Source organism: Megalops cyprinoides, chromosome 19 (genome assembly GCF_013368585.1).
Source record: "Megalops cyprinoides isolate fMegCyp1 chromosome 19, fMegCyp1.pri, whole genome shotgun sequence".
NCBI lineage: Eukaryota > Metazoa > Chordata > Actinopteri > Elopiformes > Megalopidae > Megalops > Megalops cyprinoides.
The window spans coordinates 18,858,892-18,883,802 of record NC_050601.1 but is presented as its reverse complement, the minus strand read 5'-3'; the positions used below and the strand labels follow the sequence as shown (position 1 = coordinate 18,883,802).

The 24,911-nt window shown below is 51.3% G+C and overlaps 1 protein-coding gene across 3 annotated transcripts in view; it reads left to right on the top strand.

The window, feature by feature from the left end:
• The window catches only part of LOC118793946 (thyroid hormone receptor alpha-like), a 117,783-nt gene extending 95,601 nt beyond the window's left edge, over positions 1–22,182 (top strand). For 2 of the 3 annotated variants that reach the window (XM_036552040.1, XM_036552041.1), the window contains exons 4-10: positions 5,483–5,544; positions 10,342–10,463; positions 11,798–11,945; positions 14,794–14,999; positions 18,241–18,387; positions 19,340–19,598; positions 21,932–22,182. In XM_036552040.1, coding sequence (XP_036407933.1) covers positions 5,483–5,544; positions 10,342–10,463; positions 11,798–11,945; positions 14,794–14,999; positions 18,241–18,387; positions 19,340–19,598; positions 21,932–22,182 — 1,195 coding nt within the window. The remainder of the gene's footprint in view (positions 1–5,482; positions 5,545–10,341; positions 10,464–11,797; positions 11,946–14,793; positions 15,000–18,240; positions 18,388–19,339; positions 19,599–21,931) is intronic. The other variant, XM_036552042.1, reaches the window with a different exon arrangement.
• The last annotated feature ends 2,729 nt before the right edge of the window (positions 22,183–24,911 follow it).

Sequence of the window (24,911 nt, the reverse complement as noted above, 5' to 3'; positions counted from 1 at the left end):
ACAAGGTAAAAGACGGTTTGTGTGGTTCATTCTCCGCGGCTTCCTAAGGCAGCGGAATGTGCGATGCCTTAACAATACAGCGGTGGCATTGATGACACGCTGCGTGAGGAACAGACGGCACTCTGCAAATTAAGAGCTTTTTCATTGGCTTCTGAAAGGAAAACTTTTTTTTGTAAGCATAAGCACAGGGCGAAAAATTTCAAGGTTAGTATCAGCTTAAAGCGTGTTTTTTTCCCTACTTCCCCCTGTTTCTTACATTACCGTCAGCAGCCTTCTTATGGTGCCTCTTATGTTCTTTCCACAGTTGTTAACAGCAAACCGTTTTTATGTGTGGAGCGTTCAGCTTGTCTGTTTTCCCCTTACTGTTCGCTGGAGTATTTGTCCAGCTGTTAGCGATTAGGAAGTCGGCGGCATGCAGCGGGGTTTGTTGCCAAACTGCGAGCGCACGCAGGCCGCGGCGCAGGAGCTGCACCGGAGAGCTAGGGAAGACAGAAAAGGGCCGTCTTCGCGGCGGCCATACGGAAATGCTGTAGTTCCGGTGACCGTCGAGGGCACCGGCTTGCAAGGTAAAAGATTGCTAGTGTAGGTGGCCAAAGCACTCTGGGTGGATGTTGCCCCACGAGCGCTGATCCAGAGTCAGCTGAGTCCAGTCCTTTCCTCGGCCATTTTGAGCACAGTATAAAAAGGGCCATCACTTCAGATTCCTGTCTATCTGGACTGACACTAGACTCTAGACGCTTCCTGTTTGTAGTGCTGCAAGCGGTATGATGTCATCGCGCCAGTGTTCCAGCGCACATTTAGAGCTCAGCTAAAATAGCGGACTTAAATATAACGGAGAAAGGCTGCCGTACATCAGGCGTAAAAATAGCATCGGCTGAAAAAAGGATTTGGGGAGGGTAATCAGGACAGAAATAACGCGGCGACTTGTCCGTGTCAAGGGCAAGAACTGGAACCAAAACCAGCGTGGCGCGCGTTGCTGTGCTCAGAATGGCTTTTGTGTGTGTTTTTCAGGCCGGCTGTTGTTGCGATGTCCCGTCGTCCGCCGCGTGTTGCTTTTGAATTTAGAGTCGGAGCGTAGCTAAAATGGCCTCGTGGTTTACGTGGCAAATGAGGACCGGCCAGGATACTGCTACCGCTGAGGTGCTTCCTCGCCTCGTGAAATGCCCGAGTGTACGTCAGGTCGCCCCGCGTTCTTACATGCAGGAGGCGAGGTGTGTCCCTCAAGCGTCAGGCTGGGTGAGAGTCAGGGAAGGAGGGCCGGTGTGACAGAAAGCCAGAGAGAGGGGAAGAGATGGAGAGAGAGCAGCTGGGATTCTGCAGTACTGACAAAGTGACTCGTAAGGGGAGGGAGAGGAAGGATTCTGTGTATGCAGGTGAGAGCGAGCGAGAGAGAGAAAAAGAGAGAGATAGGGCTTTAGATTTTCATTCAGGAGGGAGGGAGGGCAAGAGCAGAGGGATTCACAGAGAGTGGCAGAGAGAGAGAGAGAGAGAGAGAGGGAGAGAGAGAGAGAGAGAGAGAGAGAGAGGGGATCAGGCGGCTTTCACACACAGGGAGAGAGAGAGTGAGAATTTATCTGAGCAGAACGCAGGCAGAGAAAGTGTCCTGTCAGTGTAGACAGACAGCAGATTCCAGGGCTCAGGTGGTGTAGGAGAGAGACTGCAGTCATGCATATTCTCCAACCCCACTGCGTCAACAGGTCAGAACTCCTGTGCATGTGTGTGTTACGGCTCAGGCAATGTTATATGTGTCATGTTTGTGTGTGTGTGTGTGTGTGTGTCTGTATTTGTGTGTGTGCGTGCGTGTGTCCATTCGGGATTTGTGCATTTGTGAGTTTTGCATGAGTGGGTGTATGTATGTGTGTGTGTTGTTGTATATCATGACTCTAGAAACTGTAGTGTGTTTGTGCATAGGTGCGTGCTAGTGTGTGCGCGTGTATGTGTTCGTCTGTTAGACTGTATCCGACTACGTGTGATTCTGTATAGGAATGTGACTGTGAGTATTTGACTAGGTGTGTTGTAGTGTTGGTAAATTCCATGTGTGTTTGTGTATGTGTATGTGTGCATGTGCGTGTGTATGTGTGTATGCGTTTGTGTGTTTGTGTGTGTGTGTTTGCACATGCGTGTGTGTCTGTTGTCTGTGGACCTATGTCTCAACTGTTGTATGCGGACATTTGTAGCTTTATGTGTGACAGCCTTTGTTGTGGCTGTGTTTTTTTTCTTGTTTTTTGCGCCTGTGAAAATCTTGTCAAATGCATGACAAGAAAATATCCTTGAGGCCTATGCACCTGTTAATGAGATTGTGCTGGCAGGTGTGGTGACTCACTCCTGTAGTCAATTAGACGCGATCAGCAAATTGTTATCGGAATACCTGGTGTTCTTTTAGGCGCCGCTCGATGTCTGTCGCGTCCTGTCGCTGCGGAGAAACTTCGCAAACGAGGCCTGTGAGGAAACAGGGACTAATTTAGCGCTTGTTGCTTGCCTTGTTTTGTCGGGCGTTTTGCAGGGACGGGCTCAGATCGCGGCCGTACGGCGAAAACGCGAAGCCGGCCCCCCTTCTGTTCCGCCACCGAGCCGTCCGCGGCTCGCTTCTCCGAACCCTCTCTGTAGAGCCCCCCCCCCGCCCGCCTGTAATGGCGAAGGCTTGTAGCCTCTCCATCTGCGAGCGAAATTATTCATGCGCTGGGAGAGAGGGGGGCCCGAGCTCGGCGCTCTCATCCGGAGCGGGCCTTTGGGGGGCGCCCCCTCTCTCCCTCTCTCTCCCTGTCTCCCTCTCTCTCTTTCAGCATGCGCGTCACGGCTGCGCGGAGCCTTCCCCCGGCGACCGGCGGGGAGATAAGCCGTTTAATCTCCCGTCGCATCGACTGCCATGCAGATCGTGTTTGTGCCAGAGTCCCTTCAGCATCGATTACCTGGAACCAGATAAACTCCACTCCCCTGACACCTTCATTAATAGCTCCCCCCCCCCCCCCCGGACGCCCGCAGTCACGATGGCCCGCGTAAAACGCGTCCCCAGCTGACGACTGTTGGCCCCCGGAGGTGAATCCGCCAGATCCCTCCGAGAATCGGGCTTGGCCGGCATAACCGTGGGAGGAGGTTCAGCAGGAGGACGATCAGATCCCTCCTGATCGTTTCTGTGTGTTTGCACCCCTCCCTCTCGACTGTAACCTCCCGCCCCCCCACCACCCCAGTCGTTTTGAAACTGATATGGGGAGGCTAGGGTCAAGCTGAGGTCACTGGGCTTCGGCGGGGTCCAGACAGGCCGCCCGGCGTTTCTCCCACCCCCCGCCGCTGCTTAAGAGGCACGCTCCGTTAACGCTAATTAGGCACCGGCGCGTCCGCCGATAGCTCGACGGCTGCTTTATCGATTCAGTGTTCCTCGGACGAATTGCCTGCCTCCCCCTCTCTCCCTCTCTCCCTCTCTCCCTGAGGGAAAGGGGTGGAATCTGCCCCGTGTCAAGATTCAAGATGCATGTCTCCGCTGACCGGTCTTTCGATAGACCCTGCTCCAGCCCCACCAGCACCACCTAAGCCAAAGAAAAAAAAAATGGTTTTAATAAAAAAAATAAATTAAAAAAAATTGGCTTTTAATATGGGCTCCGCAGACCTGGAGATAGCGAGGCTGGCGGTACGGCGGTCTTGAACCTTTGGTGGGACGCAGACACCTGGCAGTACATCTGGACCTGGAGCCACCCCAGAAAGGGCGCTCATGGGCTCTCTATTTTTGGCCGGCCGCTCCGTGGGCGTGATGTAACAGCGCCGGTGATGTAACGGCAGTAGTGCCTCTCCAGCGCGGGCCCGTCTCGTTCTGTCTGCGCCTCAGATGTCCTGCCAGCGCTCAACTGAGCCGTGAACTGCTGAGTCTGAAAGGGGGGGGGGGGCAAATAGCCCCCAAAATATCACGCAGAATGACCGGCCGCGACAGGCTGGTTTATGTTGGGCAGTGATAGCTGCAGCCGGCGGAGTGGTCGATGTCAGATTCAAATGTGCTTCCATGATGCCCCAAATAGTGGTATTGGAGAGGCAAATTGTTTAAAATAATGTAGAAAGTATATCATTTTGAAAGGACACAGAGGTATCTTTACTTCAGATGTTATTAATGAAAATATCAATTGCCTATAAATAAGTACTTTGAGTGACTTGATGCTTTTGAAATACAGTACAGGGTGGCAAGATATTGAAATAATCAAATAGTAGTGTTAAAAAAGAATGCTTGCAGGAGTAAATGCACTAAAATGAAACCCTGATGGAGACCGTATTTGACATACCTTTTTTGGGTCAAAGTGGGATTGGGTCCGACTATTTCGATCAGGACTTCAGAAACTATTTACACGCTCTTCACTCCTGCATGTGTCCTTTGTAAATGTAAACCTCTTAAAGGCTGAAGAAGATGTTTTTTATATATATGATTTTTTTTTTTCTTTTGTTATATTTTCAGTATTGCTAGTGAAATATATATAATTTCCCATCATGACAGCCTCCAGCAGTCAGGCTGGAGTGCTGAGGGGCCTGGTGAAAGCAGTCCTCCAGGAGTCACACGCCTGTTTTTCACACTGTCAGTCGCTCAGAGCACGGTGTATACTGAGCTGAGCGCTAATTGGAGGATGGGCCGTGGCCTCACCGATGTCGCAGGCGCCTGAGAAGTGACAAGGGTGCCTGAGAACGGCGAGATGAGCGACCCCTGCCAGCACAGCCACCCCGATCCCTGCCGGGAAAAAGGCGCTTTTTGCGCTTGCTGTGGGCGTTCGGCCGTCGCGGGCTGGTGACACGGCGGGGTTCGACCCCGAGTCCTAGAGTCTGACTTGCATTCGAAGCGGACGCCTTGATCGTTCAGCCACTCGAGAGCTGCCTGAAGTTGTTTGCTGACAGCTGCAAGTCGAACGGCTGCTGTTGAGTTCATAGGGAAAGGTGAATGAGTACATGTTGGTGGCATGTTCAGCAGAGAGGATTGTAAGGATTCAAGTCCAGAAAGCCCAGACTTAGATGAACCCTCTGTAAAAGGGTGGCCAGTTTTGCCAAGGAGAAACACTGCATATCTTAAATATATAAGCATATCTTTTCTCATATACAGTATATGTAAGATATGAAGTGTATCCCCCTGCACTACTCATCTCTGTAGAAGATGACTGATGACTCTATATGAGATCAGTAATAATTGTAGCACAGTCAGTTTTGACAAGTATCATGTGGATTTCATAGTCTAATGTACATGATGTTTGCTACTGCATGGGTAGCACTGGGACATTGACTTTGCTTTGAGATATGCCTGGACTGAATGAGTCTGATGTTTGACTGAGAGTTGTTTCAGCCCTTGCTGTTTAGTTTCCTCAGTTCAGGGCCACTTACAGACATTCATACAATGCATGACAAGAAATAAATGAAAATCTCTCAAGAGACTGAATTCAGATCAATTGAATTGATCTCTGTCTGTGTGTCTTTCTCTCTGTCCCTCTCTCTCTATCCCCGCTCTCTCTCCCCCCTGCAGGTGGCTTGATGGGCCGAAGAGGAAGAGGAAGAATAGCCAATGTTCGGCAAAGAGCATGTCTGGTAAGGAGCTGCGCGTGTATGTATGTGTGTGTGTGTGTGTGTGTGTGTGTGTGTGTGTGTGTGTGTGTGTGTGTGTTTGTTTGTTTGTTTGTTTGTGCGTGTATGTGTGTGTGGTGGGGGTGGGGGGGTTAGTGGGTGCAGGTCTCCTCTGACTCGCTCATCCAATCATCCTCTTGGCGGAGCCAAATTTAACATAACCTCTCTCCCTCCTTCTGACACTATTTTCTGTCCACAGAGGACTTAAAAAGTAAACATAAAACCCGCTGGATACTGGCCCAGGCCACGAACAGCGTGTTCTTCACTTTAACTCTGCGGAGGCGGGGGGCCAATCGGGGGTTCCTCCTGGTCTATTCGAAATCAAAATTTGCTAAAAGTCCCCGACCAAAAAAAAAAAAAAAAAGAAAGAAAAAAGGAAATAAAAAAACTTCAAATTCCCAAGGGCATAAAATCTAAAATGTCACAGCGGTTACAAAAACCACAGAAGGCAGTGATCCACGCATCTTACCAGCTGAACCTTGAAGGGGTCCGTCCTGCCTGACGAGGGCAGGGACGTCACCAGCAGCTGCTGCCCTGCCTTTAGCAGTGACTCCCAGTCCCTGCTGGCCTTATCTCCTGCTCGGCTCAGGTAATTAGAGTGGATTGAGCTGTAAATTGAATACTGATTTGTCATTTCTTGACAGTTATCTGCTTTAAGTCCCAGGTGAAATATGCTGTTGGTAGTTCAGTTAATTCGTTGTTATGGGGCCTTGAGCAACTAATTGGACACCAAATTCATCTTAATCAATACAGACAGGTGCCCATTACTTACACACTTTTGCAGACGCCGAGGATGAGTTGAAGAAGTGATTCATTTTTGTTTTTGCTCGCGAAAGCGTGGTCAGAACTGATTAAGAGCAGTTTGAATGAGAACTGACTACAAACAGTTTGTCGCTGGACCGCGAAACTCTGTTCTCACAGCCTTTTACAATTGGAGCAGTTTTGCTTCGGCAGTCACAGGCCTCCTTCAGATGCCAGACGTTCACTCTGTGTCTCTTGTCTGTATCAGAGGTGTCCCTTGCTAGATTTGCACCTTGGAATTTTTACAACAGCCGAGAGAAAAAAATGCAATCCCCCCCCCCCCCCCCCCCCTGCCCACTGTCAGTGCCAAGAGGAGAAGATGCTTGCAGCGGCTCGGTGTAATTTATGGCCAGAGAGACTGCGCTTCACTCCTGCGCCAGTGTTTCTGAGGGGGGGGGGAACACTGGGAAAAGCTTTCATCCCTTAAATGAAAACCCTGCACCGGGCCTTCCAGCTCTCTGCTGGCGGAATGCGTAGCATGAATCAGAGCTTGAAGTGAGGCATTGCTGGGGGGTGGGGAGATTAAAAAAAAGGGGGGGGGGTTGGCGTGGAGAAAGCAGGGGCCTGCTCCATCGGTTCGGAACGTTCAGACTCAGCCTCTCTCACACATGGCCATGGACCGGTACAGGTGCCAGCAGGCTGCTAAGCACCGATTAGGCCAAACCTGGATATTTTTATACAAACAGGCGTGGCGCTGGGTCAGTCCGCGTAATGCTTAAGAGCGCGGTCTCCGGGCTGGTCGGGGCATAATTTGGCACCCCCGCATAGGTTTTCAAACGTAGCGTTATAGCGGAAGAGAGGTCGGAGGGGCCGCTTGGCAGACGACCAGCGGCAGATGCCACTGGCCGGGAAACGCCGGATTAAACATGTGATGTGATCCAGTGACCTTTAGATGTTCTGCGAAGGTTTGGACTCATAGCCATATTGTTCGGGGGAAATGACTTTCCCAGACACCACCATGCCTTTTTGGCCGGCGGCCCGCCGGGGAGCCGAAACGGAGTACCCGCGGTCCGAGCGATATCTGTCCAAACGGGGCGGTGGGCTCCGGGGAAGACGAACAAGATGGCCGCCGGCGCGATGGCTGCTTCCGAACGCCATTGTCCCGCGGTTTGGAGTGGGCTCGTTCAGGGGGGGGCCCAAGAACCCCGGCGGTCTCTCGGCGGCGTCTGTTTCTGACAGGCCGCAGCTGTAGTGCGCCCCTCGGTTGACGGCGCCCCTCGCCGCTGCACGGCGGATCTCGCGGATCGAATTCAGCTTGAAAGGCAAATGGGCTCGCACGCAGCCTCCGATAAAGCCTTTGCTAGGATGAAGGCCCCCCACACAGCAAAAGAATAATTGCCATATTTTTCTCATATTAAAATAATTTGTATTAAACTGGGAATGCATAAGAGCCATTTCCCTAAGACCTTTCCTAACTTCTTTCTCCAGCACCCGAGATTTATTTTGCCTTTCTTAAGCCGTATCTTCCTCAGAAAAAAATCTCGCAGTGAATAAAAATGTATCGGAGTGTATGCACGGTGCTGTCCATGCTTCACGCTCCGCTGCTGCGCCCGGGCCGGCCATTCACTGCAGAGCCCACGGCGACGTGATCAATACTTACTTCATCTGCAATCATTTTCATGTAGTTTTACTTGAAATGACCAATTATCTTGACGATCTCGAATCGATGAAGTGAGTCACGCTTATGTGCGGCAGGTAATTTTTTTTTCTCTGCTCCGCCGGCGTAAGACCAGACGCGGCCAGGTGTTCCATTTTTCACGGTAATGCCGCGGCCGAGTCCTTTCATCCATCGCTTTTCTGGCATGCGGGCGAGAAATGGAGGGGGGGGGGGGGGGTTTGGTCAACGCTGCAGTCTCTGGCGCCCCGACGCCAAAGCGGCCAGGAAACCTCTCTCTCCAAATGACACCATCTGCCTGTCCGTCAGGTTCGGCGTATGGTAAACTTTTTCCCGCGTCTTTCTGCGCTCTGAGTGAGTAAACAGAGGCCAGGTGTGAAATCCGTCTAACGCCGAGAGACCACATGAGAAAGGAGGCCGGTGTTCGCTCTGTCTCTCAGATGCCTAGCCTCGTCGCGAGGAAGGCTGTAGTCGGGGGGAAGGGTGACCGCCGTCTGACCGCGCCCCCGCTGAAACTGCGCGGAACTGGCTTTCTGGGAACCCGTTCTCTCGCTTCCTGTCAAAGGGCGAGGGGGAGGAGAACGCTTGTCAGAGAGTGGGGCACCCCTCTGTGCTATTTTCTTTGCGCTTGTGCCTGATTGGTGCGGCGGTTGATTGTTTCGGGAGGCGTGCCCCGCCACCTGAGCCTTCCCTGACAGAGGGGCCGAAGTGCCCGCGTGACACGCTGGTCCCAGCTGGCAGCGGGGCGCAGCAGATGAGCCGGCTTTGCGGTCTGTCCCGCTGTACGCTCCCCGCTTTCATTAGCGTTTCCCGAGCCAGCCTCAGGGCTAAGGTGCCTAGTTAGTTTGGAATGGCCTCTCACCTATAGCCTGTGCGTGTGTGCTTGCGTGTGTGTGTGTGTGTGTGTGTGTGTGTGTGTGTGTGTGTGTGTGTGTGTGCTTGTGTGTGTGTGTGTGTGTGTGTGTGTGTGTGTGTCTGTGTCTGTGTGTGTGTGTGTGTGTGTGTGTGTGTGTGTGTGTCTGTGTGTGTGTGTGTCTGTGTGCGCGTGTGTGTGTGTGTGTGTGTGTGTGTGTGTGTGTGCTTGTGTGTGTGTGTGTGTGTGTGTGTGTGTGTCTGTGTCTGTGTGTGTGTGTGTGTGTGTGTGTGTGTGTGTGTGTGTGTGTGTGTGTCTGTGTGTGTGTGTGTCTGTGTGTGTGTGTGTCTGTGTGCGTGTGTGTGTGTGCGTGTGTGCGTGTGTGTGTGTGTGTGTGTGTGTGTGTGTGTGCTTGTGTGTGTGTGTGTGTGTGTGTGTGTGTCTGTGTGTGAGTGTGTGTGCACGCGCGCATGCATATGTGTGCGGTGATTGTGTGAGGGATCTCTTCTGACATCATCTTGGAGGTGTGCCGGATTCTTGCTTTAAAAACTTGTTTTTGAAAGTTACTGCCCTCGAGCGCAGTTCCTAACCGCAGCTGATCAGGGGTGAGTGGATGGTTCCGGCCCTGTGTCACTGACGATGTGGACAGTGTTAATGATTTCACCCCAGTTCTGAGTCACCCTGGCACGGGCTGTTTGCATGGGGAGCAGATGCAGTAGTGATAGCTTGATGGTGCTCGTTTGAACATAGTGCAGCTGTAGCCAGGCCTTACAGGGCTCATTTTGCCGTGTGGGTGTGCACACATGCTTGTATGTGTCTGTGTCTGTGTGTGTGTGTGTGTGTGTGTGTGTGCTTGTGTGTGTGTGTGTGTGTGTCTGTGTCTGTGTCTGTGTCTGTGTGTGTGTGTGTGTGTGTGTCTGTGTGTGTGTGTGTCTGTGTCTGTGTCTGTGTGTGTGTGTGTGTGTGTGTGTGTCTGTGTCTGTGTCTGTGTGTGTGTGTGTGTGTGTGTGTGTCTGTGTCTGTGTGTGTGTGTGTGTGTGTGTGTGTGTGTGTGTCTGTGTGTGTGTGTGTGTGTGTGTGTGTCTGTGTGCGTGTGCGTGCACGTGAGCACATAAGAATGTAGTGTCTCTGTATTGGCTGCCGTGCTGAAGCACTGCATAGCAGAGAAGCTTTACAGACCCAACAGTACATTATTTTGAAATAAAGAGTCTCCTGTTCACCGTCCATTCTGGTGAATAATGTATACCGTACATGGACTGTGCACTATTTTATATGTAAAGTCCTGCGGTGCTGGCAGGTAGTGCTACAGGGTATGTGTGTGTGTGTGTGTGTGTGTGTGTGTGGGAGAGGGAGGGAGGGAGGGAGAGAGGGAGAGGGGGAGGGTGAGACAGAGCTGTGTCTCTGCAGGGCCTCCTCTGCAGACGCTCGTGTCGCTCCCTTGGTGACGCTGCTCCTCCTCCCCCTGTTCCTCCTCCTTCTCCCCCCCTCCTAGCGCTCAGTCTCTCTGTTCCAGGGTATATCCCCAGCTACCTGGAGAAGGATGAGCCCTGCGTCGTGTGCGGAGACAAGGCCACCGGGTACCACTACCGCTGCATCACCTGCGAGGGCTGCAAGGTGAGCCCCGCTGCGCAGGCCTGCGCAGGCGTCACACGCAGACACCGGGCACTGCTCGGAGCCAGGGGCATCGGCAGGGCACAGCGGCCGCACACAGCTGCGCATATCACCTGGATAGGCTCATCTGACGTTCAGGACCCAGTACCGGTCCATCCAGATAATATACCGATCGGTGAATCCGTGAAGCTGCCGCGCAGCTCCGATGCCCCGGAATGCACCAGCCGCTGCAGCCGCAGACGACAGGGAGGAGATGGGGACATCGCGCGCGCAGACACAGCAGAGGACGGGCTCCTGCGCAGCCGGCGTGCGCAGAAGCCTCTGGCAAAACTGCTGCGTCAGAGTCACACAGAGGCCACTCGATAAAGGCACCAGACGAATGCATTCAGCGCACTCATGACAGATGATCCGTCTTCCGGCCTCCGGCGTCTCTGTGTCACTCACACAGAACGGGTCTTTGCGCAGTGCGTGCACTTTAACATTCAAATTCGAAATACGTTTTCATATATACCTTTCAGAAATTCTGTATATGATTTATATTATTGCAGTACTTATAATAGATTTTCACAGTGTATGTATGGCGTTACACAGATGACAATGGCATGTTTTGGTTATTTATATCGTCTTAATATGTAGCATAAGATATGTACGTGCAAATATACTTTTGTTTTTGAAAAAGGGATGACCTCAGAGCTATTCTAAATGGTTGTCAAAAGAGACAGCGTACGGTTTTAATCACTTCCCGCACGCGTTTGACCTCTCTCTGGAGGCTGCCCGACAGCATCCTCAGAGCGCGGAGTGTCGGTTAATAACGGAAGTGACAGACGCAGCCCTCTCAGATCCGATGGCAGGTCCTTTCTTCCCCGCCGCGTGTCAGGACCGGTTTGTCTCCCTGCGCTCGGCGTGGAGGCGACCGGCATCGTCTTTCGCCTGCCGGTCCCGGTGACAGACGCTGACACCCCCCCTCTGTGTTCCTGACATGTGGAGATTTTCAGCAGTGACCCATCCCCCCACCCCGCCCCCGCTGTCTGTCGCTGACGTTTTACTCACTTTCCCTTCAAGCGAAATTCCGTCACCCCCTTTGACACGAGACAGATACCGCGCACAAACAGATCGCGAGCATGCGTGCATGCACATGTCCGCGGGCAAACACACACGTGAGTGTGCAAACACACACACATATGTAGGTGCTCTGTACACACACAGAATCTGGGATGACAGGCACGTCTCCTTTAATTTCTCTTCCATCTCTCTCTCATCTCTGCCTCTCCCTCTCTTTCTCTCTCTCTCTCTCCCTCGCTCTCTCTCTCTCTGTGTCTCTCCCGTCTCTCTCTCAGGGATTCTTCCGGCGTACCATTCAGAAGAACCTCCACCCCTCCTACTCCTGCAAGTACGATGGCTGCTGCATCATCGACAAGATCACCCGCAACCAGTGCCAGCTGTGCCGCTTCAAGAAGTGCATCTCTGTCGGCATGGCCATGGACTGTGAGTGGCACACACACACAGAGGCACACACACACACGCACACACACACAGACGCGCGCACACACACACACACACAGACGCACACACACACACACACACACACAGACGCGCGCACACACACACACACACAGACGCACACACACACACACACACACACACACACACACACACACACACACAGACACAGACACACACACACACACACACACACACACACAAGCACACACACACACACACACACACACACACACACACACACACACACACACACACACACACACACACAGACACACACACACAGGCGCACGCGCACACACACACACACACACACAGACGCACGCACACACACACAGACGCGCGCACACACACACACACACAGACGCACACACACACACAGACGCACGCACACACACACACACACAGACACACACACACACACACAGACACACACACACAGGCGCACGCGCACACACACACACACACGCACCCACACACACACACACACACAGACGCATGCACAAACACACACACACATACATGCACACATACGCACACATACATGCACACATATGCACATGCGTGAACACAAACACAAATGCGTGCACACGCGCACATACACACGCACACACACTCATTCGTCACTGTTTCGTTACCTTACCTTTCCCTTTTTTTACCTAACCTTTCCCTTTCTACCTTTTACCTGTGTGCTCTATATTGTAAATTGTAAAAATGATCCTGTAAATCAAAGCCAACTGTTGGCCCCTGACTTTACAATCCACACTCACAAATCACGGCGCAGTAAATCTAGGATTAGAGTGCCTTATTACAACTTTGTGGAGTCATACAACGTTACAGCTTTGTAACAGTAAAGAGTCAATTATCTTAAAGGGGCACTCCACGAGAAGTTTGTGATTTGACTTGACGTTCCTTACCTTTGAAGTGGAGCTCCGAAAGAATATCGTAATGTCACGTGTTCTCATTCCTACATTCTTTCCTATCTCAAATCAAACCCAGCAATCCAGAACCGAAGGCGGTCATCAAAGTGTCTGTCAGTGGGAGATACGGCTTGTTCGCAGGCATCAGTCAAGAGCAGACACCGCACAGATCCACTCGTCTTTATTTAGTATGGGTGCATCAATCTTGTCATCGGTGTGTGCTTTTAGCAGATACGAGATCAGTAGATATGAGAAGAGTCTCCTCTGAGCTGAGGATGCAGGACCTGTGCTGTTCCACTGATCCGTACTGTCTGCCACCTGGACAGGCCAAGAGTTAGCAAAGGTCATAGGGGGGGTCTATCCAATCACATCATTTAAATATCAGTGGATATGCACCACACGACATTTGCTTTTCACCGAGGGGGAAAAAAGACAGAGGAAGTGGGTCATCAAGCCCAGAATGTCCCGCTCTGTAAAAATTTCATATCCACCCACGAACCCATAACCAAACTCATGTAGCCACAGCGTCCTGCCACTGAAAACTCAGCCAGAGATTTTCCGTTTATGCACCAGATAGTCCGCTCACGTGTTCCACATGGAAAATTCTGTCTCTGCTGTTGTTGAATGTACAGGTGTTGTGATTTGCTGACTCGTCGCGACCATTCTTGAGGGGGCACGGCCTAAAACAGAGCCTGCATGGTCAGCACAGGAAGCAGACAGTGCTGGAATCTCCTGTCCCTGACCGGAACCTCCTCAAAAGAGGACAGGAGGGGCACGTGAGCTAAATATCTGGTCCCAACAGAACGCCTGTGCCTCAGCTCTCCAACGTGCTGCGTGTTCAGTGAAGGGAATTTGAACTTTGGCTTTTCATACATGACTTTCGTTCTTGTAGGACATACAATTTGTCTTCTCTACTATTCACACTTGCAATTCATAGACGATTTTGACCTTTTCAGTGAAATGCAGGCTGAATTTGCATATGAAAGACGGGGGCGGCTTGTATTATTCTAATTCGGAAAAACGAGGCAATATTTCCAGATGATATTTCTAATAATCGTGTCCTGCCCGTATGACTAATTCCCTTATCTGCTCTTACATTTGTCTTCTATGACGGTTATACGCAAAGCCCTATTTAAATTTGAAGTTAAACGCTCCTCACACCGGTGTGTGAGGAGTGCTCCTTCCTGGGCCCGGTAAAATGAAAATTCTGTTTGAAGCAGCAGGCTTTGCACGCGAGGCGTTGCCAGGGCAACAAAGGGGTGGGGGGGTGGTGAAGCAGACCCGCTGTTGCTTTGCCCTTGCCTTCAGTTGCCTGACCTTGCTCCCATCGGGAGAGAGAGTGGGACCGTCGCCCCCCCATGCACCGCGCTGCCGTGTCACCGCTTCGCGCGCACACGACAGCCCAAACGCGCCCCTTCACCCGTCTGATCCTCCGCACACTTGTTTCTCACTTCATTAGGAGACCGCGAACCTGCGAACAAATTTGTCTTATTTTAGGGAGTTAATTGACGCTGAATTTATACATATATATGTATGTGTGCGTTTTCCTCCACATGTTATGCGCTTTCTAATGAATCACCACTTAATTGCAACCTCAGCATGAGCACTGCCTGTTCTACCATTTCTCTCTCCCCCTCCCTCCCTCCCTCCCTCCCTCCATCTCAACAAATTTCAATTTCAAGGTCCATTATTGGCACGATATAAAATCATGCTGCCAAAGCAGTTAATGAAAAAGGTTTTTTTTTTTTTAAACAGTAAATAAGTGCAACTACTCTGTCTCAAGTCAATTTCAGTTGCAGGGTACTTCATCAGTGTGACACGAAGAAGTGTTTTTTTTTCCTGGCAAATGAATGTAAAAGTAACATTCGGCGCACTTGAGTTGGGCTGAATTTCATTTTCTCTCCCACTCTCAGTGGTGCTGGACGACACGAAGCGGGTGGCCAAGCGGCGCCTGATCGAGGAGAACCGCGAGCGGCGGAGGAAGGAGGAGATGGTGAAGACCCTGCAGAACCGGCCGGAGCCCACCAGCTCCGAGTGGGAGCTCATCCGCATGGTGACGGAGGCCCACCGCCACACCAACGCCCAGGGCTCCCACTGGAAGCAGAAGCGCAAGTTCCTGGTGAGGGGGGGGGGGGCGTCCGTCCGTCCCTCTGTCCCTCCGTCCGCCCCACTGCCTGTCATCGACATCTCCATCTCGCTGCCCCGCTCCTAGCTTTCCAGCCCTGTTCGTTCAGCCCGTGGGGGTCAGCCTGCTCTCTCCGCCACCCTGGACTTCACGCTCTCGCTGTGGCCTTTGCATGTTTGCGCCGTCCCGTGGGAAGGCCGGCTAATTCTACCTAATCCCCGGGGACTCCAGCAGACTTCGGCGGCATTAATTCTGCTGGAGGTGTAGTCAATCCCAAGGCGATCTGAACCGGCGTTAGCCGTGTCGTAGCATGCAATGGAGCTATTTTACTCGCTGGCTCTCTTTGGGGAGGCTCTTCATGGCTCGTATGCCTGACCTACCTTAAGACAGTGCCACACAGTGCTCCGGTCCAGCATTTTGAAATGTGTATATAAGGGGACCGCTCTCTCAAGTTCTTGGGACAAGGAAGACCGCGAGAAGGGATCGGCTCGGTCAGCAAAGCAGTCGCTTTGAGAGCAGGCTGAGCCGTGTGGCCCGGGATTTGAATCGGCCGTGTCATTTTGCGACAACAGCCAGAATTCCACTTCGGCCGAACAGATTGGCTTCGTTATGACGGGGCTAGAGTGGGTTATGTTGGCCAGGGTTTTCTCATCTTCCAATGGTAGTGCACTTCATTCTGATGTCTGCGTTGCAATACTGCACTGTACTGTGCACTGTGTGACTTATAGTGTGAAAAATAGCCGTTAGGCTGCCTAAGAGTGTATCAGTACTGTGCTCAGTGCTCCTGCGCGAGCCTAGCTTACAATTGGCCATTCCAAAAGTGGGAAAAAAAGCATTTCGGTTTTCCACCTGCAGTCTGCCTCGCGGCCCCCAGAAACAGGTGAAATGTGTGCGGACAGGAATAGAAGCCAGAGCTTCCGGGAGAGGCGCACGGCGCCATGGCAACGGCTTCTGTGTGTGGCAGGGGTCAAGGTGTCGATGTTGCCAGGCAACAGGGGGAAGACAGCGTGGAGCCCGGCTTCTTGCGCAAAGGAGGGAGGTGAACCGCCATGAGAGACAGGGGGGCAGGACAATGCCGGGGGGTGGGCGGGCCCGAGGCCCGGCAGAGCGGCTGTGATTGGTGCGTTGGGGAAAGCAGACCGGGGCAGGGGGGCGGGTCTGTGTTGTCAGGAGAATCGGAACGAGCGGAGTTTATGGGAAAAGAGGAGAGGGGGGCAATGCATAGCCCGAGAGAGGTTAGTCACTCAGTAGGTACTGTTGGACTACAGGAGCTGATTGGCTGGCAGGCTTTACAGACATCGTTCTGGAAAGGACTAGGACTCTCAGCCACGTCAGTAGTATCTGTGCCTTTCTCCATTTTCCTGGTGCACTGAGAAATTTTGTCATATCACCTCTTTCTCAAAAACATACTTTGTCATTCATGTAGATACACAAGTCAAAATTATCACATATTCCCAGCATTTTCTCACGCTAGAACACCAACACACACACACACACACATACACAAACCCCTCACAAGCTGAATTCGCCCTCTTGCTAGCCTGCCGCTCCTATACAGAACCACTGCAATGCTGATTAAGACCATTACACTACAGCCTTAAAGGCTGTGTTCCTGCATTCAGTTATTTCAGCCCTCATAGTAAAATGACACTTTAACCATCCCAAAAAAAGGACAAAAAAAAGCATGAACACTGCTTGAATTGCCCGTGAGTAATGTGCGGAAAGCATTAAAACAACACAAACACTTTTGGAAGTCTGGATAGGCTCACATATTTTCTGCACTGCTGTACCTAATGACCACGAATTTAAGTTGGCGGCTTCCTGCAGTCTGTTTATAATACATACATATATGTATATATATAGAGCGGGAGAGAGAGACAGGGAACACTGGATGTGAGTGCAATTTGTCCAGCAGTGGCAGGGAAGGGGAGGGCTGGGGATCCAGCTGTAGCATGCAGGAGAGGGGGAGAGGGGAGAGAGCGGAGCCTCTTCCACAGCAACACGTCCGGGAGCAGTCTCACACACACACACTCACACACACACACACACACACACGCACACACATACACACACACACACACACACACACACACACACACACAAACACACGTAGAGAAACACACACACACACACACATACATGCAAACACACGTAGAGAAACACACACACACACACACACACACACAAATACATGCAAACACACATGGAGAAACACACACATATGCAAACACACATAGAGAAACACACACACACATACATGCAAACACACACAGAGAAACATACACACACATACATGCAAACACACACAGAGAAACACACACACACACACACACAAATACATGCAAACACACATGGAGAAACACACACACATATGCAAACACACATAGAGAAACACACACACACACATACATGCAAACACACACAGAGAAACATACACACACACACATACATGCAAACACACGTACAGAAACACGCACACACAGCATAATAAGGAGTCACGCACCTAGGTGCTCGAGGGGCAGAAAAATCCGCCATTTCACACTGTGTTTATTCTTGTGGCTGCGGGTAATCCGATTGTCTCATATGAACTCCTGGCCCTTTTTTGGCCTGACATAGGCACACGGCACACAGATCTCTCCCACAGGTTATTTTCTCCGCAGATGGCGACATGAGGTAACGTACACGCGCGACTCTTAACCTTTAGGCGTGCGCTCCGCGGTGCCGCTGCGCGGCTCGTTCTTTAGCGCCGCGGTGTAAGACAAGTAGCGCACCGGTGGTGCCCCTTCCCAAGATTCCCTGCTGTGATCTCCGAGGCTCCTGAGGGCCCCCCTCGGATTTCATTTACATTCAGTTTAGTTTGCTTTGCAGACGCTCTTATCCAGAGCGACTTACACGGGTTAGTATGTAATTCCTACATCTTATCCATTTATGCAGATGGATATTTACTGAGGTAATTCGGGGTTAAGTATCTCGCCCAAGGGTACAGCACCAGCGCCCCGGCGGGGATTTGAACCTTAAACCTTTCGGTTATGAGCCCCGCTATTTTCCCACTATACCACACGGATTTCAGTATGGGTTTTTCTTTATGTTTTTCATTTTAATTTCAGCCGGGATAACTCTCTGTGTATTTACTCCACCACGATAGCAGCGTCCATTTTTTTTTCTGAAAGCGCATTTGTGTGGCTGTGAATTTCACTCCGTGCCCTTGTCCCCACCCCCCTCGTTTTCCCCGCAGCCGGAAGACATCGGCCAGTCCCCGGTGGCGCCCACATCTGACGGGGACAAGGTGGACCTCGAGGCCTTCAGCGAGTTCACCAAGATCATCACACCCGCTATAACCCGCGTCGTCGACTTTGCCAAAAAACTGCCCAATTTCTCCGAGGTGGGTGTGTAAGCCAGCGCCGCCTGCGTTTCCGCGCCCGTGTGGATGGCCGTTAGGGCGTCATTTTTTCTGACTGGGTACTGTGCAGGTTGTTATTTTTGTGTTTCTGCATGTCTATTTGCTCTTTTGTGGCGTTATTTGCTTCCATGTTTTTATTCATAGCTTTGTGCTTATGTGTTTTATGTTTTTTTTGTGTGTATGTGTGAGTGTGTTTGCACCAGGTTGTATGTGTGTGTGCATGTATGTGTGTGTGTGTATGTGTATGTGCGTGTGTGCATGCGTGTGTATGTGTGTGTGTGTGCATGAACAGTATGTGTGTGTGCGTGTATGTGTGTGGATGTGTGTATGTGTGTGTGTGTGTGTGTGTGTGTGTGTGTGTGTGTGCGTGTATGTGTGTGTATGTGTGTGTGTATGTGTGTGTGCGTGTCTGTGTGTGTATGTGTGTGTGGGCACACACCCACATGCCATTTTGTTAATACGTGTTTGTTCTGGTGCACACAAGTCTGTGAATCTAATTAACAGAAGGTTGCTTGCTGTTACAGGGTGCTATTATCAGCACGATTGTTTGTCATCATTAATGTTGCTCTGATTACTGTTATTATTATCCACTCTGCTCTCGCCACATGACTCATAATACAAGCGAAGCACATGACTCCCTGTGCACCCAAGGACTACGTGCTAGTCGGCACAACAAAGCCGCTCGCACTGAGGGGGCTGGCGTTAATGGCTGTAACAAGACCAGAGGCCAGGATCAAAGTCCTTTCCTTCAGTCTGTGCGGTCATATTGCAGTCATGTTGTGGTTGCTTTGCGGTCGCTTTGTGGCTGCATCGCGGTCATGTTGCGGTCGCGTTGTGGTCAATTTGCGGTCGCACTGCGGTCGCTTTGGAGACACATTGCGGTCGCGGTGCAGTTCGTGACCCGCCTCCTCTGTCCTCCCCTCCCAACCCGCAGCTGCCTTGTGAAGACCAGATCATCCTGCTCAAAGGCTGCTGCATGGAGATCATGTCGCTGCGGGCGGCCGTGCGCTACGACCCCGAGAGCGAGACGCTGACGCTGAGCGGCGAGATGGCCGTCAAGCGCGAGCAGCTGAAGAACGGCGGCCTGGGCGTGGTGTCGGACGCCATCTTCGACCTGGGCAAGAGCCTGGCGCAGTTCAACCTGGACGACACCGAGGTGGCGCTGCTGCAGGCCGTGCTGCTCATGAGCTCAGGTGAGGGAGGGCATTACCTGTGAGACAGCGGAGTGACGGTGCGGACCATGGGGGGGGCAGTATGGATGATGGACAGTGGGGGGGTGATGGTGTGCACAGTTCGGGGGGGGGGGGGGGTAACGATGTGGACAGTGGGGGGATAATGATGTGGACAGTGGGGGAGTGATGGTGTGGATGGTGGGGGGGGGGGGGGGGGGGGGGGGGCGTTCAGTGTGGACAGAGGGTGTGTACACTCTCTGCTAGAGCCAAATGTTCCACTGGGTACCTGACTGTGTATCTTATTGCATAGATACCGTTTATTTTCTATAACCCTAGGCCATGTAATTATTGTTATTATCACTGTGCAGTCACACCATGAACCATCATTTAAAGCATTCAACTGTGAGTGATACGTGTGCAGAATTAAAAGAAAGAAAACCTGCAGCATGCATGCATTCCAAAGCTAAGGAACGATAAGTTGAGTAAACGATCTCCACCATGGATAAATAAATCTGAGAGTTTTGAAAGCGCACTGGCCAACTGTTTCCCAACAGTTTTGTTTGCTCGTTTTATAGTGTTCAGGACAGAATTCCAGTGATTTCTCCGAGGCACGCTGCACTTACAGCTCAGCAAAGCAGGGGGCCATGAAACAATTTTTGAATCTGTTGTGAGTTTGAATACTATAGAATGTTCCATTCGGTATTGCGGATAACTAGGTTACTAGGATACCGCAGACATTGCTAACAGTTGCAAACAATCAGCTAGAGCGGTGGCGGACAACCTGATGTGCACTCAGGAGCCGCGCGGTTGTTTACGTATCTGCCAGAGCCAGTCAATGGTAGTCGAAAAAGATGGAGGCAGTGGAGCTTTTTTTTGTAGTGTCATAAGACAGCATTTCTGTTAGTGTTTTGATAGGTTGTACTGACTCAAAGCTTTCGCCTCTCTTCGGACTCTTTATCTTAGATCCAAAAGCCTGCCATTTTCATAAAATGCCTTGAAAGAGGAAATTTGTGAAAAGCAAATGAAAGACAATAGATAAAATAATTTATTTACTTCTGTAAATTCAAAAAGTCCCATCCCAGTGTTCTGCAATTGGTTATCGTGAGTGTGCTGTTGTAGTTGCCATGGAGTCAGTAAGGAAGCAATGTCACGCCTTTCAAAGTGCGTTGCGTCACGAGGCACACTTCCACAGCTTTGAACAGCGCTGACTGACGGTGATTTAACATATCGAATCGAGATAAACAGCCGCAGACAAAGGCCCACAAACAGTAACAACCAACGCTCACCCGCCAGGTGCTAGTGTTTTTTGTGGTTTGTTGGAGAACATTGGGTCAGTGCCTTAAGAAGGAAAAAGCAACAAGGAGTATTATAAAGACAGTTCTGAAAAGAGTAAATTAGCCTACTGGAAAAGGATGAGTTGCCAGAGAGCCTTTTGAAGACCAAATTGCCCAGACCGCGAAAGAATTTTCCTAAACACTCTGTGTGAGCTGTAGTCATACAAAAAGGAAATTCAGAGAAGATGTCAAAATAGAATAACCAAAGGGTACTGTTTCATAACAACAAAGACATTACAGGTACATTTAACATTTGCCTCATTTACCTGTGAATAGGTTACGTTATATGAGAAATGATTCTTGGGCTGACATTCAAATAATGGATGCTGGAGCACATGAAAATGTGTGTGTGGGTGTGTGTTTGTGTGTGTGTGTGTGTGGGCAGAATTTTAACAAGCAGTGAACTTAAGAAAAGAGCACATGATATTAAAATAGTTGTTCTATGTTTTCTCGAGGTACATTCAGCTGTCAGGAAGAAGATGGTACAATAAAGCAAAAAGGCTAACAGGAAACCTTAGTTACCACGTTTTATCATTTTGTTATGTAACCTGCTAGCTCTGTGTGGTAGCAGGATGAAAGGTAAAGTTGTGGGTCATTATGAGCAGACAGTCTTATCCAGGGCGACTTACATAGGTTACAATTTTTACGTTATCCATTTATACAAGTACAAAATTAAGTACCTTGTCCAAGGGTATAGCATCACTGTTCCAGCAGGAATCGAACCTTTCGATTATGAGCTCGGGTCCTTACCGCTATGCTGCACTGCTGCAGTGCTTTAGTATTGCTTTCATGATTATCATTAGACACTGTGTTTATGTGGAACAAAAGCTCTAGTATGAGTACAGAGAAGAGCAACAAGACTTGTTCCGAGTCTGAAACACATGAATCAGGAGGAGTGCCTTGTCCCTGCTTAAAGAGGCAGAGGGTGGGATTTTTTTTTTGAGTGATTGATAAATGGGTTTTAAATACATTTCCTCTCTCTCTCTTGCACTTTTTCCTGTCCTTTCTCCTCCGGCTCAGATCGCTCGGGACTCACCTGCGTGGAGAAGATCGAGAAGTGCCAGGAGACGTACCTGCTGGCGTTCGAACACTACATCAACTACCGCAAGCACAACATTCCCCACTTCTGGCCCAAGCTGCTGATGAAGGTGACGGACCTGCGCATGATCGGGGCCTGCCACGCCAGCCGCTTCCTGCACATGAAGGTGGAGTGCCCCACCGAACTCTTCCCCCCGCTCTTCCTCGAGGTCTTCGAGGACCAGGACGTGTGAACGTCGAGGGGCGGGACGGGCGGAGAAGGGTTCGGGGGGGGGGGGGGGGGGGGGAGGGCGCAGGGGGGGGAAATTTGGGTCTCCGAACATCGGATATCAACACACCAGCAGCAGTCACCGACAAAGGCTTTCTCGTCGTCTTTTATTTCTTTTCTTTTCTTTTTGTTTTTTTTTTTTCTCGTTACCCCTCGTCGGTTATGTCGGTTGGGTGGCCCTTCTGTCTTAGATTCAGCGTCGGTCAACTCGCCAGGTGCACGACACCCCCACCCCCACCCCCCCGCGCTGCGTGGGCGTTGCGTTCTCACCGGGTGGCGACCGGGGGAAACAGACGCACCCCACGTACAAGCCGCTCACACGGTGACACACAAACACGAAAAGCCTCTCGCGCGCTTTCTGTGTAAACAGCTGTTCAGATCCCTTCACCATGCTTAGACCCAATGCCAGTTTCTCTCTCTCTAGATTCAATGCAAGGCTCAGCTCAGGATGCGAAATTGCGGGTGGGGGGGGCTAAGGCCCGTCCGCTTCCCTTTGGCTGTTTTTGAGGTACGATGCCATCACGACCCTGCCTGGCTTTAGGTACACTCATCTGCGCTTGGTCTCCAGACCCCATCCACCCCCCCCCCGGCCCCCGAGTCCTGCAACGGCAGGTGGCCCACCATACGGTCAGCCACAGTGTCCCTCACTGTCAGGCTGGTGTCCTTCTCTTACCCTCTCACGGCGCGCTGGTGCCTTGTCATTGCCCACGCCGCCGCTGCCAGAGAGGCTCTCTCCTGAATGACAATTGAGCCCTTTCCTCCCACGGGAAAGTCACCGCGGCAGAGCGGGGGGGGGGGTTGCGAGAGCCAGCTCGTAAATCGAGGTGGAGAGAGAGAGAGAGCGAGAGAGAGAGAGAGATAGAAAAGGAAGGGAGGGAGGGAGAGAGAGAGACACACAGAGAGAGGGAGGAAGGGAGAGATCTATAAGCTGTGAGCGACAGAGCGACAGGTTGATAGCAGGTCATCCACATGCCCAGTCTGGCAGCACGACCCCCCCCCCCTCCCCCACCTCCCCAACCCTCCCCTTCTTGAGTGCCTTCGAAGGACAGTTTCTCAGCAGCCCTCCCCCCTGCCACACCCCACCGCGTGCCCCAACACGTTAGCACTTAGATGGCCAACTCATTTTGGGATTGCCTTCGGGCTCACACCCATTACCTACCTCCCTATGTTCAGCTCACTACTCTTGAGTCGTTTTCCCTTACGTTCTCATCTCGGGGCGGGGGGGATGGGGTGTCCATGTCCACGATTGTAGTGCACCCCACTACCCCCCCCCCCCCCCAACAAGTATATACACTTAAACACACACACACACATACATACACACACACACACACCCACACACACACCTGTAGAAATCAGATGCCGTTTATTCGTGAACAGGCTGCATTACTGCAGGCCCGGCCTGCAGACAGATGGACCGCGGGCAAGCAGGCAACCCTGTTTGTTCATTCCTGGCCATTCTGACTCCACGAGCCCTCCCGTTGGCCCAGGGCCAAGAGGAGGGGGCGTCACTTACCTCGGGACGGGCATCTCCGGCTGTAGCCTGAGTGCTGCCCCTGTGCTGACCAGCTCTACCTCACCTCTGACCTCTCAGGGCAGCTGCCCACAGCCCTAGCCCCACCTCACACACACACACACACACACACACATTCGCGCGCGCACACACACACACACTGCTGTCCACACACAGTTCACACACTTCTCCCGACCTCTAGACCTCCACACAGTCAGGTTGTAATACCACTGAAACCGGAGGGGCCACCATTAACTATTGTGATTTTTTTCGCTTTTGTTTTTGGGTTTTTTTTTTTTGTAATTTTTTTTTCTCTTTTTTGTTTGTTTGGCTGTTTCGGAGGAGGAAGATGCTTGATTGTGGGATTTGTTTTTTTTTTGTTTTGGTTTTTGAGTAGTTTTGTTTTGTTATGTTTTTATTTTTGGAAAATTTCGGAAAAAAAAAAAAAACGCGGGACCAAGCGTCACTTTGGGTCCCCCTTCCCTCAAGACCGAAGAGAAAATATATTTAAAAAGAGGCGGTTACCAGGCCAACCGCAACTGTGAGAGAGCAATGAGGCGAAGAAAAGCGAAAACCACGGAGCGGCCAAGCCGAGGCCAGTGGGGCAAAAGCACTGTTTCAGAGGAAAAAAGGATAAAAAACGAAAAACAGCGACCTTATTTGAATGCCAAGCAGCGAATTGTGGAGCACTGGGGGCGGGGTTTTGACTAACGGGACAGGTGCGTCTGAAGGAATCTGGTCTCTTTGCCGTCACGCAAACCTCACCTGGCCAGGCTGCGCTTAGCACACTGGACTGCTCCTGGAAACCTGCGTGGCCACCCCCCCCCCCACCCACCCCCACTGCAAACCCTGTGGTGACCGACAAGCCACCCTCTCCCCTTGCCGCTTTCCCCCCTCCTGGCTCGTACCCCTGTACCCTCACCGTGAGCAGACCCCCCTGAAACTGTGCCCCCCATGATCCAGCCATTAGTATTTTTTGCACTAAAGCAGAGGCCCTGTTGCCGTGCCCTGCCCCCCCCCCCTCCCTTTTTGCGTCGACTATTCAGCCCCTAACGTGCACTTCCCCTAGGTCTCTCGATCGGCTCTGTCAAACAGAGGCCGCTCGAGAGCGATAAATTTCGACTACTGCACTGTCAGTATTAAAAAAAAAAACCTAAAATTTGTTACGGTTCACATTTTAT